This window comes from Miscanthus floridulus, chromosome 7 (assembly GCF_019320115.1).
Source record: "Miscanthus floridulus cultivar M001 chromosome 7, ASM1932011v1, whole genome shotgun sequence".
In the NCBI taxonomy this organism is placed as follows: domain Eukaryota; kingdom Viridiplantae; phylum Streptophyta; class Magnoliopsida; order Poales; family Poaceae; genus Miscanthus; species Miscanthus floridulus.
Genome location: NC_089586.1, coordinates 105,418,753 through 105,433,028, shown reverse-complemented (window position 1 = coordinate 105,433,028; position 14,276 = coordinate 105,418,753). Strand labels below are relative to the sequence as shown.

General features: G+C 42.0%; 1 protein-coding gene across 1 annotated transcript; it reads right to left on the bottom strand.

Moving 5' to 3' along the window:
* Positions 1 to 8,354: 8,354 nt before the first annotated feature.
* Positions 8,355 to 11,864, bottom strand: LOC136467474 (F-box protein PP2-A13-like). The gene is made up of 3 exons (XM_066466190.1): positions 10,880 to 11,864; positions 10,608 to 10,726; positions 8,355 to 9,216 (listed from the first exon to the last, which is right to left on the bottom strand). The coding sequence occupies exons 1-3, from the start codon at positions 11,228 to 11,230 to the stop codon at positions 8,781 to 8,783; spliced, it is 906 nt and encodes a 301-aa protein (XP_066322287.1). The 5' UTR covers positions 11,231 to 11,864; the 3' UTR covers positions 8,355 to 8,780.
* Positions 11,865 to 14,276: the final 2,412 nt, after the last annotated feature.

Sequence of the window (14,276 nt, the reverse complement as noted above, 5' to 3'; positions counted from 1 at the left end):
TGGAGAGATGACGGGAATAGCGTGTACCCACGTGGCAATGGGCTGAATTGGTGGAGTACTGTATTCTTGGGTGGCACGGACCCGTTCTTGTTTAGAGGATCTGAGGGTAGGTTGATATATGTAGGTCGGGGACCTGTATATGTCGTGTGGTCTGGAATTCCTAGCTGGGTTTTTAATCGGTTCGAATCGTCGTTGCTCCTCGGTTATGGAGACTCATTTCTCTGTTCATCATCGTAGATAATAACTGAAACTTGAGGTGGTTTGAGAAAGTGTTGTGTACAAAGTTTCATGATCTCAATACGAATCGTGTCAGCTTTGTATATGATTTTATGAAGTTTTACATGTTGAAATAAAGAATTTTGTTAAAGAGCTTTTACGCAAAAGAACTTTGGTTATTGTTAAAGCCATACCTTGAATCCCTGAGCCTGCATTCCTGAGTTTATCAGTTCTTATTTCGGTTAAGTCTTGTTGAGTACTTTTGTACTCAGGGTTCGTTGACCCTTGTTGCAGGTGAGCCTCATGAGCCGAACTGTTTTGGATCGTGTTGCATGACTATTGTTCGATCTGACGATGAGAAGTAAATGTGTGGCCGTTGGGCGGAGCAGTTTTATTGTGTGTTTTGTATTATATTATAATGCCACTCCACTATTTCGTTTTGTAATAATCATCGAACTTAGTTGTGAGGTTTGAAACTACTGTTTTATAAGCTAAGTTATTGTAAGTCTTCCGCTATTTTACTCTGATGTAGGTATTTGAATAAATGTTGTAATACTACAATGACTCTGTAATGGGATCCTGCTCGGAAATCGTGGATGATTCGGGGTTCCCCGAGGACACCCGACAATCTTCTTAAGTTACCTGGAACATGTGCATGGATGTCAAAGGTCGTGGACAGTGACAAGTGCACGTGGGCCCTATAATTTAGGAGGTTCTGCCACATAGATAATATCATCTATAGATACAACTTAGGCACAATATCCAAGATTAGAAAAGTGTGCACAATCCTTACGCCCATTGTCATAGATAAAACATATATACAGTATTCCCTTCATCTCTAAATAAATCAATTCATAGAGTTGTTTTAAATTGAATTTTTTTAAGTATGATCGAATTTTATAAAAAAAGTATCAAGATTTATGAAATCAAATTGGTATCATCATATGCACCATAAAATATATTTTACAATATGTTCATTTAGTGTTATAAATATTTGTACTCCCTCCGTACTGGTAATTCAAGTCACTTTGAACAGTGACACGGTCTCTAAAGCATAACTTTGACTTCTTATTTTTATAAAAATATTTATTAGAAAGTGATATATGTATATTTTTATGAAAGTATTTTTCAAGACAGATCTATTGATATGATTTTCACATTTCCGAACTCAACAACTTAAAGTTATTCATGATTTATATTCCCAAAGTTTGACCGAAACCTTATCCAAAATGACTTAAATTACGAGTATGAAGGGAGTACTCTTTTCTATAAATTATGTCAAATATATATAAAAAAGTTTAACTTAAGATAATTCTAAAAATTAATTTATTCAAGGACTGAGGGAATAGTTAATCATATAGATGCTCCTAAGAAATTAAGAACACCATGACACTATACATTGAGTGAGTTGATTATTATGGTAACGTTAGAAACAATAACACGATACAATGCACTGGGCAACCTTAGTAACTCTGGTAATCATATGTGTAAGTATAATAACCGTTTATGAGTTTTTGCGCAAAATACATGTATGTGCGGACAAGGGGGATCGAACTTGCTTAGAGCCATTTGTGACCAAGTAACTGATACAGCCTTCTGCATTTCACTTCAGTGAATATTATAATAAATATTTGAGACCCTAAACGAATTCAAATGAAAACATAACCAACTACAAAGCTGCAGATCTTTTTGAGTACTACAACTTCGGTTTATATTTTTTCTCCATGTCATTTGAAAATTAAAAGAAATTAATTTCATGAATTATTTGCATTGGCATCAGGTTAAGAAACTCGCCAATATAAATACATTGGCAAGTGGTTTTCTTAAGGCCACTGCCTATATAAATCTAAAATTTACACTGGCAGACCTTAAGCCAACCATCGATATAGTTTCAGTTTATGTTGGCATTTGTCTTGAGTGCACACCGCCGGTGTAAATCTAGAATTTATCTTGGGTGCACCATCGATATATTTGCATTGTCGATTCATAGCAATGGACCCACACTTCCGTTTCTACTGGATAAATGCCCGTGCTGCACGGGGGTCCAAATTTTTTTGGTTCAACATTAGTAATTGGACGTGAACGTGTGAGCTATGAGAATTTTGTATTGGATACAGACACGTAGATTTGGTCTTCCTAATGGAATGGTTGTTTGTGCAGTATTCTTTTTGCACTGCTCCTGTCAGCCTGGTGGAGCGCAGCGGAAGGTACCTTTATTGAACGACGAGCACGGTTGAACTACAGAATTGCTGAGGACAGTGAACTTGATTGTAGCTGGCTTTGAGCCGTCCGTGGCGGGTTACTCTTTTTTTCAATACGTGCGTGATCTGTTTCGTCGGTGTCAGCAAAGATTTCATGTGCATGAATATATGTGTGATCTGTTTTGTTTTCATCAGCAAAGCCCTTACTGAATTCCTCCGTTTGAATATGTGCCGGATCTGTTTCATCGGCCTGTAATCAGTCCTTTATATAATTTTTGACGTTGAAGAGTTTGTTTTGGAAACTTTTTTTGCCATGGAAGAGTTTGTTTCGGAAAAGTTTTTTTTTTGCCGTATATTTTATTTTCAGAAATGTTTTTTTAGGAAACGTAACGTTTTTTTTTCTGGCTATGCACGATGTTGAAGATTTTGTTTCGGAAACGTTTTTTTTTGCCCGAGGAAGAGTTTGTTTGGGAAAGGGGTTTTTTGCCTTTTTTTTGCCGTTGAAGAGTTTGTTTGAGAAAAAGGTTTTTTTTTGGCGTATAGTTTTTTTTTGGAAACTTTTTTTTGGGAAACATTTTTTCCCGGCTGTGTGGACGACGTGGAATTTTGGGAAACTTTTTTTTTTGCCCGAGTTTGTTTTGGAAACGGGTAGTTTTTCTTTCAGAAACTTTTTTGATATAGTTTCAATTTATGCTGGCATTTGTCTTAAGTGCACCGCCAGTGTAAATCTAGAATTTATATTGGCGCTGGCCATAAGATAACCGCCGGTATAGATATATTTGCACTGACGATTCATAGCAATGGACCCACACTTCTGTTTCTACTTGTGTCTGCTCTTTATGAACCGCTAGTGAAAATTTGTTTTTTCACTAATGTTTCTCCCGTTTGCGTCACCGCTACATGCATCATGTGCACTAGTAGAGAAATGGCTTTTGATCCACTTCAAAATTTGGCTTTAGTCCCGGTATTTTTCGCGTCTAGGACTAGAGAAACATTTAGTCCCGGTTGGTAGTTCCAACCGGGACTAAAGGTCCCTGCCCAATGGCTACCGAGGTGTGTCAGAGGCACGTCAGTGCGAGAATCTTTAGTCCCGGTTTGAGACATAAACCCGGACTAAAAGTGTGACTTTTAGTCCCGGTTTGAGACACGAACCTGGACTAAAGGTACCTTTAGTCCCGGTTTATGTCTCAAACCCGGACTAAAGGTGTCTCCAAACTGAATTTAAAAGAAAAGCGTATCTTATCTAAGTTAGATGTGTGGTGGTAGGTGAGATGGTAACGCGTGCAAGAGCTGAAGTGGGAGGTCGTAGATTCGACCAACCACGTGGGCCCATTGTTACGAACACCAACATGGCGTCGCGCGCACCGCGTGAGTCTATGTCCTTCCTTCGTGGAGCTTGTTCGTGTTTTCCCCTATGGACGAGTTCACCCTACATCTAACATGTATATCCTTTTGGAGGGATGACTCCATCTCACTTCTCTCGAAACCGAACATCACTAAAAAACAGGAGTATTCCGTTCTGTCCCACCCCGTCTCTTTATTATTAGAATACCCTAATAAAAATGAGTGTTTATGTATATATGTGAGTGCCTCTATATATACCGTGTTTTTCTAAAAAACGATCAGTACATATGCACAAAAATATATCGTGTACGTTTATCGTAGGTGTTGCCGGACTGGCCCTCACGATATCCAAACCCTAGCTCCGTCCCCGGGCCCTATGTGGTCCGAAGACAGTCACGTGATGTGCGTTCATCTGCCAAATCGTTTGGGGTTTGTGGGCACATCACAATCAAGAACAGTGGCAACGACATGCCTGTTTAGTTTTTATTTATAGTTCGGGACATCACGACGGATAAGCAAAACGTGTAGGAACCAGAGCACGGGTCATCGGGAACATCGACGCGATTCGGTAGGTCGTGTATCGCTGTGACGACTGACGACCGTTGTAACCTGCAAGTGCCAAATGCTAACCGTATAACACCAAACGAAGTAGGGCAACGATTAGCTAGTGGTTGCTTTCAACATCTGAAAACCGGACGTTTTTTTTTTTGAAACAAATGAAAACCGGACGTGTCCATGAAGAAAGGATCGCTTCCGCCGATCCTCTCCGTCAGGGAAGAACCGATGGAAGAAGTCCGCGAATTTTGCGAGGAGATTCGGAGGGGCGTATCTAGAATCTGGCATGAACAGTGCCTACCGTGCCGTCCTAGCCTAGTAGGATCCGAGCGCGCAGGGAAAAACGGCGCTGGATGGAAGGCCTCGTCGCCAGGAGAGGAGGACACTGGACTCGTCAAGTTGTCCCTCGCGTCGCGGTCGCGGATCGGATGATCGGATCCGGCGGCAGAGCGATTGAATGCCGTACCGGCCGCCTGTCGCCTGCGTACCTGGAACCGCAGCAGCTTGACTCGCGGCGGTCGCCGGTCGGGGCCGCGCCTCTCGATTAAAACGGGTGTTTGATGGAGCGACTAGTCGAGGAGATGTCACGTCGAATATCATACGAGGTATCGTACGGGGTTATATCAGATGTTTGATATAGGGACTAAAGTTTAAGAGACGTCATATTAGATGTCACATGGGGTGTTGTATAGGGTATTCGTAATAGATTACAGATTCCATCAGTACTTCCCGAGATGAATTAATTAAGCATAACTAATCTATTATTAGCACATGTTTACTATAGCAACAACTTGTCAAATCATAGACTAATTAGGTTTAAAAAATTCGTCTCGTAAATTAACCTTAATCTGTACATTTACTTTTATAATTAGTCTATATTTAATACTCCATGTATTAGTCGAAATATCCGATTTGATAGGCGCTAAACCTTAGCACGAGTAGCCAAACACCCCGTAACCTTAGCACGAGTAGTCCCTGTCCCATCGGATGTTTGGACACATGCATGAAGTATTAAATATAGACGAAAAAATAACTAATTGCACAGATTGTGGCTAATTTGCGAGACGAATTTTTTAAGCCTAATTAGTCCATGATTTGACAATATTGTGCTACAGTAAATATATGCTAATGGCGGATTAATTAGGCTTAATAAATTCGTCTCGTAAATTAGCCTCCATCTGTGTAATTAGTTTTATAATTAACTCATATTTAGTTCTCCTAAATAGCATCCGAACATCCGATGTGACATGGACTAAAATTTAATCCAGAAACCAAACACCCCCTTATCCTCGCAACATAGTCTTATCCTCTCTTGCTCTCATTGCTACAGCTAGCTGTTGGACCACGTTGGGCCGAAGTATCGCGGGTTGGGTTTCATGGGTCGGCGCACTCCTGGGATCGACGACCCGGCCTGTTCCAACGAGCCATCCACGAGTCGGCGCTCTCCTGGGCTCGACGACTCAAGCGGCTCCCGCTGCAGCTCTTGTGGTTGGTGGCTTGGGTTAGCAGATGTGCTAACATTACATCAAATTTATACCTCTTCATTATCAAAAAAGTATATATCTCTTCTCTCTCTCTATATATATATACATAAGTTAAAGGACTCCATCCACCTGACTTTCACGTGCATGCGTGTGACTAGGGCTAGACGAAAAACTTGTAGCTCGCTTGGCTCAGTGCTAATTCGGCTCGGTTCGTTCACTTTTCTGAAACAAGTCGAGCTAGTATTTTAGCTCGTTAAGTTAATGAGTTAGCTCGAACTGACTCGCAAGCTAGCTCGCGAACTAAACGAACCAATACTTTGTAGTTCGACAACCTAAACTACTAACAATCAATCTTAATTTTAAAAAGAATTTTTAAAAAATTGGTGGTCGACGGCTTGACGCACCAAGGCTCAGTCCATCAGCAGATTCAGCACTTCAGCAGCCCACACCACAGATACACCAAACTCTTTTGGTGCTCGACGGATCGACGCACCGAGCTCCTCCTTGCTTCTGCCTACTTCCGCAGTTATTAGGGCGTGTGTGATCAGGCAGCTGTCCATCCAGGCAATCTGAATCGAGGCTAGAAAAGGGAACGTACGTGGTGTAAATCAACCACCCCGTATCTACGAATTAGAGGCACAAGATGCTAACCCAATAAACGGAGTTAGAGGTGGAATTATTTTACGCTTAAGCCCCCCATTAGCCGGCCACTTTTCCAATACCCCTGCCCCCTCGCGTCCGTTTCTGGTTGGAAAAGTGGTCGGCTGGTGGGGGGTTTAAGTGCAAAATAATCTCACCTCTAACCCTGTCCATTGGATTAGCATTTTATAATTCTGATTCGTAGTTTTCAATGTTGCATAGAGTGGTTGGTTTACATCAGATATGAGAATCAGGCCTTGCTTGCTAACATGCCAAGTACAGGTCTGAACCTCAGGCCAACAAAATCTAACGGGAATCTAACGCGTGGAAATCTTGTTTGGGCCAGTTTTTAGTCCTTCAAGCAAACAGGCCCTCACTGTCTGGATCGGGCTTTTCAGTCTTTGAAGCAAACAGGCCCATAGGGGGCGGCACTCCACATGACGCAGATCCGGTTGCCTAGGTGATGCGCCTGCGGCTCATTGGTGGGGGGTACTTGAAAACAGGGAATGAAAAATTAGAGATGGAGTTTATAAATCTTTTGTTTATTTCATATGAATGGGAGTTTTGGTGAAAAGGAGAAGGAGAGTTTACGGCTCGTTTGGTTGGGGGTAATGGGAAGCAGGGAATTAGAGTTTAGAGATAGGAGTTTACAAATCTCTGGTTTGTTTTGTGAGAATGAGAGTTCTGGTGGAGAGGGGAAGGAGAGTTTAGAGGGCCAACTTCCACTAATCAATTCCCTATGTGAGGGGTGGAAATTGGGTGGGAGTTGTGTTCTTAATCAAAGAAAAGTAGATCCGCAAAGTCCATCGTGATTTGCCTTTTAATTTCTCCCTCAAAACCCTCGTACCAAACAGGGGATATGAATTCCCTCTTCAATTCCCCTTCTTATTTTCCTTCACGAACCAAACAAGGGATTGTGACTAAAAGTCAATTTCTCACCTTAATTCCCTCTAACTCCCACCACTAATTCCCATGCATCTTCTCACGTAGTTGCCAAACACACCCTTAGAGGAAAAACTCCCACTAATCAATTCCCTAGGAGAGGGGTGGGAATTGGGTGGGAGTTGTGTTCATAATAAAAGAAAAGTAGATCTTCACCGTCCATCATGATTTGTCTTTTAATTTTTTTCTCAAAACCCCCACACCAAACAGAGGATATGAATTCCCTCCTCAATTCCCTTTCTTATTTCCCTCCACGAACCAAACGAGGGATTGGAAATAAAAGTCAATTTTCCACCTCAATTTCTTCTATCAACTCCTATCAGTAATTCTCATGCCTCTTCCCACACAGTTGCCAAACACACACCTAAGGCCAACAAAATCTAACGCCTGGAAATCTTGTCTGGACCGGTTTTCAATCCTTCAAGCAAACAGGTCCTCACTGTCTGGATCGGGCTTTTCAGTCTTTGAAGCAAATAGGCCCTATTACGCCGGCCGTCTCCAATGCAGCATCAGGAGAGGCGGCACTCTACATGACGCAGATCCGGTTGCCGGTGATGCCAGATCAAGCGATCTTCGTCCCCGCAGTCAATGTTAGGCTCTATTTAGAACCACGGTATCGGTATGCGGTGCAGTTCAATCCTGGAGTTTTCTCTTCATGGACGGTCAGCAGAAGTACGGTCACCACAAGACGTTTGGCATGATTTTTTAGATTCCCATCGCCGCTGCTGTGAAATACTGTAAGCAGAAACAAACACGCCCTAATCCCCAGTTCACCGCTACGGTCTCCGTTCTGCAGGGGATGATCTGTCAGCGCGGACTTCAGACTCCACGGTCTGAATGTCTGATCACTGATCAGGCTCAGCTGCTAATCCATCCACTTCCAGACCTGTGGTAGTGTGGTGCCACTGCCTCCTGAATCCTGATGGGATGAGGAAGGAAGAGAAACCATAAAACCAGCACCAATCAGTCAATCACTGTTTTGAACCCCTGATGAAGACACCGATTGATTAACAGATACTACAGGTTTTATGGCCATAGGACTATGGGAGAATGCAAAGAAATATCAATCCAGCTCTCCGAACATCATTATTATACTGATGAAAATTACAGATGCAGATGGTAATCTACCGCCTCTTTTGAGCTAATACTGCACTCAACCACTCGAGTCTTGACCTGTTTCTAAGTCCCCTATTCTCCACCTGTTTAACTAACACTACAAAAAAAAATACAGGAAAGGCTTTACATTCATGCAAAACTATCAGAATGCAAGGGAAAAAAAACAAAAAGAATATACAATGGGCTTCCAGGTAAGGATGGCCAGGATAAAGGCGAGCCATCCACATTTGAATTGCCTCTTAGTTTCATCTTGCAGGAGAGGTGCAAGGCCAACTTTGCCGAACTACGTGCAGACTATGTTCGCCTTCTCAGGCTTGTACCCTTTAGGATATATAAATACGGAGTCAACGCACAGGCCGCCTTTCGTATGTGTGCAATCGATCTGCATCATCGAGAACTTGAGTTTGATGGGCTCATCAGAGTCTGATACGACAAAATCACCAACATGGTAAAGCTTCCAGCCCCCTTGTTCATATAGATGCAGATAATATTCTGATGTGGCCTGCTGCTCATCAGAGGTTGTGAGCTGGAACCGTGTGGGCGTGACATCCCACCCGTGCACATGCTCAGTTCCACAAAGCCGACGACCGATGCGCCTATAGGGTCGACCCAGGTGAAGATGAAAAAAAACGCTGTAGGCGCCATCAGGAAAGCAGAACTCAAGCTCCCCATCTACCTCAAGCCACCAAATCTGCTGAAGATAGGCAACACTATGGAATCTGCGATATCATAAAGAAGCAACTCATCAATCAGACATTCACCAGAAATCTGTAGAGCATATGTACAGTTTGTGCCAAAAATGATCCAACAAACGAATGTACACAGTGTTCAAAGTGTTCCATTTTCATAGATATATCAATAAGTGGATAAGAAATGCAGCAACAATCACATGCAAGAACCTCATAGGCAATTCTTACAATCATGTTCTCCAGTCTCCATCTCATATGCTAAAGCGATGTGAATTCCTACATACAAGAAACAACAAAGTATCTTCCACAGGAGTACTTGGTAATCCTCTAAAACACAGGCACACTCAACCAAAAAGTAGGAGATCAGGTAGGAAACAATAGTAGAAAGAATGAGGCTGCAATAAGAATTGCCAGTTTTTAGAAATAAGGAAAGCACAAATACCTTTCTAGGGCACTGAAATTATCTGCTCTGCCGCATCCTTAACTAAGGATCACGATTCATAAACCATAATGAATGGTTTCACTACTTCATCTCAAATGGCCTAGAGCATACCATGCTCTATAAAATGGAAATCACACGGATCCAAAACCATGTTAAAGAACAATTGGTGCAGAACAAGTCGATTTCCTATAAAAACTATTAACAGGGCTTTCTTTTTATTATTGATGAGCATAGAAGAACTGAATGGCAATAAGATACACTGAAATGATCAAATGAAATGTTCATTTGCTTACGACTTCTGCAAAAGGCATGTTTGTGAGAATCTTGGTGAAAGTTTTTTTTCCCCATTTTCACCAATTACTACGAATGATTTTTGACCAATTCGAAGTTTTGCACCATCACAGAAGAACTGTAAACTGCTCATGATAAGCTAATCCCCGAGGACAACTAGCGCAGTCAATTGCCAAACAAAAATTGCAACATTTGATAAACATAAGGTCAATTCTCTTCTCATGGTTGGGCTGAAGAAAGGGGTGGGGGGGGGGGGGGGGGGGGGGGGGGGTAAGGGAGGGTGTTAATAAGATGCAAAGAATTTGGACTTGTCGGCCAAGTATATAACTTAGCCAACAAGGAATTGTATTTACAATCATGCAAAAGAGTAAATAATAGTTATGTCAGTTTTTAGGTTTGAACTAACGTGTGTGAGAATGAACATTTGTCTGTTTAATGCCAAAACCTGTGAAAAGTGGAACATAAAACAAATGAAAGGAAGTAACAAGAGTTCAACAGATTTTTAATATGATTTTTGGGGCAGCTAAATGAAAAAAAAAAATATCACTCAATAGCTCTTGACAATAGTGCTGCAAAACCCGAACTAAAATTGAAACTTTGAAGTGGTTGCAGCACTAACAATATAATGGAATGGGATTCTTACATAAAAGAGAAGCTATACAAAACAACAGCCTCAAGAAAGAAGTACCGTGATTCCTCTGTGGCAAGGTGACTCCAGTACCTCCGATCATCTATCCCGGTAATAGTCATCGCCTTTGATGATATACTGATGCAAAGACCTCCCTTGTTCTTCAGAATCCAGAATTCCTAAAATGGACAGCATGAATGACTGAGTATTAAGCAAAATAGACAATCTCAAGCAGACACGAGGCTAATAACAGAACCGCATCCATAGCAGATCAGCCCTAACAAACAAGCATAATACCTCCAGAGGAATGGAGGAATGATCAAATGAGTTACCTTTGTGCCGGCATCAAAGAGGGTGGGTCGGCACAGGCGAGCGTAAATTTCCTTCTTGGTCGCCGCAAGGGAGAAGCGCTTGCCATTGGCATCCCCATCGCCACGGCCCTCGTCATCGGCGGACGCGGCTAGGGCCGCGAGGTAGCGGTAGTTGGCGGGGAGCTTGGCGGCCCAGACGCAGTCCGCGGAGGCGGCGCCACGGAAGGCGCGGTTGAGGCGGGCCACCTGGCAGATCTCCGGCGGGTCGAGGTAGAGGAGCACCGCCGCCACGCAGCTCTCCGGCATGTCGCCGAGGGACGTCTCCCCCCACTCTCCGTCCGCGCCCAGGATGCTCGACCCCGCCGCCCCCATCTACGGCCCAATCACCGTCTCGGGAAAGGGGTCGAATTGGGGATGGGAAGGCCGAGGCCTTCAGAATCACTTCTTCTGAACCAAAAGATACGAACCTTCCAAGAAGCCGCAAAGCAGTTCACCGCCGGGATGGCATGGCACCAACCGGATTTGTGCGAGGCAGCCTCCTCGCGCGGATAGCTGCAGCTTCCTTGCGAATTTGGCTTACGCCTTCCCGATTCGGGAAGAATCCTCCAATCTGCACCGCCCTTCAAGATAAGAACCGAACAATTGTAGCCAAGAAACCGCCAATTCGCCTTATATGCACGTGAGCGCGGCTGTACCAGACTACCAGCCCGATTCGATCCTCAAAGCGCGCAAAACCGAACCCCAAATGCTCCAAATCTCCAGCAGTTTTGCCCTCAATCCGCGCTAAAAAAACTGAAAATTTTACTGGAAAAGAACTCGAATGCTCCAGAAGTCGACCTCAAATAGAGCGTATCGCTTCCTAGCACGATCTTTTGTTGTAATGGAACGGGGACGCGCTGGGAGGTGACACGGAGATTTTTCGAAGGGCCTTTTAAAGGAGACTGGGTCCTTTCCTCTGATCCTTTTCTGTCTCCTCCATCCCCGTGTCTGCTGCTGGTGTAGATACAGACCATACGGTAGGTAGCAGACCTAACCGACCGTATATAAAATACTCCTTGCTACTGTATTGCTCTTACTTAAGGATACAGTTGCATCGGATAATGTTGGATAATTGTGCGTTCGTGTGCACGGGCATGTTTCCCGGTAACTGATCTGGCTGGACCAGATTTGGATAGTTCAGACATACTGTTTTTTTTAATAAAAATTCAGATATAAACACTAAATTTACACCAAATATACATCATGTTCGCTTGTTGGTTTCAGCCAGCCTAAACCAGCCAGCCAACAGTGTTTTTCTCTCACAATAAACCAGCACCAGCCAGCCCAAACCAGCTCAGAAACCAACCAGCGAACAGGTCGATAGCTTACCTATCGGATGATAGCTTAAGAAACTACCAAATTAGTACTAACCCAGACGTCCACATTTAGATGGATGGAGATTACATTCACGGTATCCGGACGAGCTTATTAATAAGACCCTATTTAGATTCGTTGTAATTATAATAATCAACTAATAAAATAATTTAATTATAATCTAAAATGGTTTAATTTATAGGGTGAATTATTATAATCAAAACCTCATGTTACAATAGTTCTTGTTTGGTTCCACGTACTAAACTTTAGTCGTTGTCCCATCGGATGTTTGGACACATGCATGGAGTATTAAATATAGATTATTTACGAAACTAAATGCACGGATTGAGATGAATTTATTAAGCATAATTAATACATGATTTGACAATATGGTGCTACAGTAAACATGTGCTAATGGCAGATTAATTAGGCTTAATAAAATTCGTCTCACGGATTACTGATGATTTCTTTAATTTATTTTTTTATTATTATCCAAACACCTCATGTAACATTCCATGTGACAGCTCTTAAACTTTAGTCCCTGCATCAAACACCTCCTAACTAACAATAACCACCACAACAATCTAGGGATCCAAACACTCTGATTATTATCCATAACGCGAATATAATAATTTATTTCAGAATTCAGATTATAAATAACCTGGTTGTAATCCAAATAGGTCCTAAATAACCAAGCTTTCAAACCCAACAAGATAAAGTAATTAGGTTAATTTCAGTTCATGGTATCATATTCCCGTATCCATCTGCTACGTCACAAAGAAAATATTAAATACTTAAGTTGAAAAAAAACTCTACAATATATCATAGTAGCTAATTATTTTATATGATATGTCCATAAAAGTAGATCCAAACTATTTAAAATAATGTTGAACAGGTCGATTTCGTGGTAAATTAAGGAGCAGTTTGGTAGAATCTCTTTCTGATTCTTGAGCTCCACTTCTTGATTCTTCGATGGAGTAATTTTGGTGGAGAAGCAGGGTGGGCAGTAGGTTAGAATCAATTCTTAAGTGATTTAGTGGTGATTGAACGAGGAGTAGTGGGAAGCGGTGGAGAGCGGGTTTTTTAGCTTTCAGTTTGTAACGTAAATGGAAAAGCGATTCTTGTTAGCTCCTCACTAGAGTCCAGTTGCATTTTTTTGTAGGAATCCATAAAATTTGTTTCGAAGAAGCTGGGAGTGGAGCTCTGCCAAATTGGTCCTAAGTTGTAGATGTTAGGATAGTCCCAGATCCAGAAACTCTGACCTAGTTTCTATACTTGTGAAGTCATGTCGATCCTACACGCAAAAATCATATTCGCAACAGATGGTTTATTTAAAATATTTTTTTTATATCCAATAACATGTTTTCTTTCTCCTATCATCTGCTTATCACATATCTTTGTATCTTGATTCTCATGTAGACGTATCTTTTTTTCTCCTATCATCTACTATCCTTCTCTTTCTCTTAATTCCAATAACACATCATTATTTTTCTTATCTGGTACCTTAATTAGTGACCATAACCTGGTTTAATTATGGGTTAGGATTGCCCTTATAACTTCATTCTTTCTTCTAAATATCTCGTTATCACTTAAGCAAAACATCCTACATGACATCTAACAAATGTGTATGTTACAGTCTATTGGGAGTATATGTGTTCTTGAAAAAAAAAGTAATATGGGCATACATACACCTCATGAGTGCATTCAAGTTGAGGGACGTGATGGCATACGATGATACGACGCTGAAAGTAACTACCCAACGATATAAATAAATAAAACAGAGGATTAAAGCGTGACAGCTTGGTAACGAAAACGTTGGATTGGCCGCCAATTGTTTGCTCGGATCGTGCCAATCAGGGTTTAGCGATGACTTTTGAGGTTCAGCTTGCTTTGTGGACCCGCTATACTATACTCCTGGGCTCGGGACGCATGTTCTCTGCCGATTACGTGGTGCGTGTTGCGCGGCCGCACTTCTGTACAAAAGCAACTGGTTTGTCCGGTGCTGGTACCGGTAAGGGCACTCCAATGCAAGAAAAGTTTCTATAACAAAACAAATTACTAAGAA

What these genes read in the sequence shown, in the direction of transcription:
- LOC136467474 (XM_066466190.1), bottom strand. Translation starts at nt 11,230, where the DNA reads ATGGGGGCGGCGGGGTCGAGCATCCTGGGCGCGGACGGAGAGTGGGGG. An exon ending in TCTTTGATGCCGGCACAAAG is followed by an intron (nt 10,727 to 10,879) that starts GTAACTCATTTG and finishes TGTCCATTTTAG; the next exon opens with GAATTCTGGATTCTGAAGAA. An exon ending in CTTGCCACAGAGGAATCACG is followed by an intron (nt 9,217 to 10,607) that starts GTACTTCTTTCT and finishes ATGATATCGCAG; the next exon opens with ATTCCATAGTGTTGCCTATC.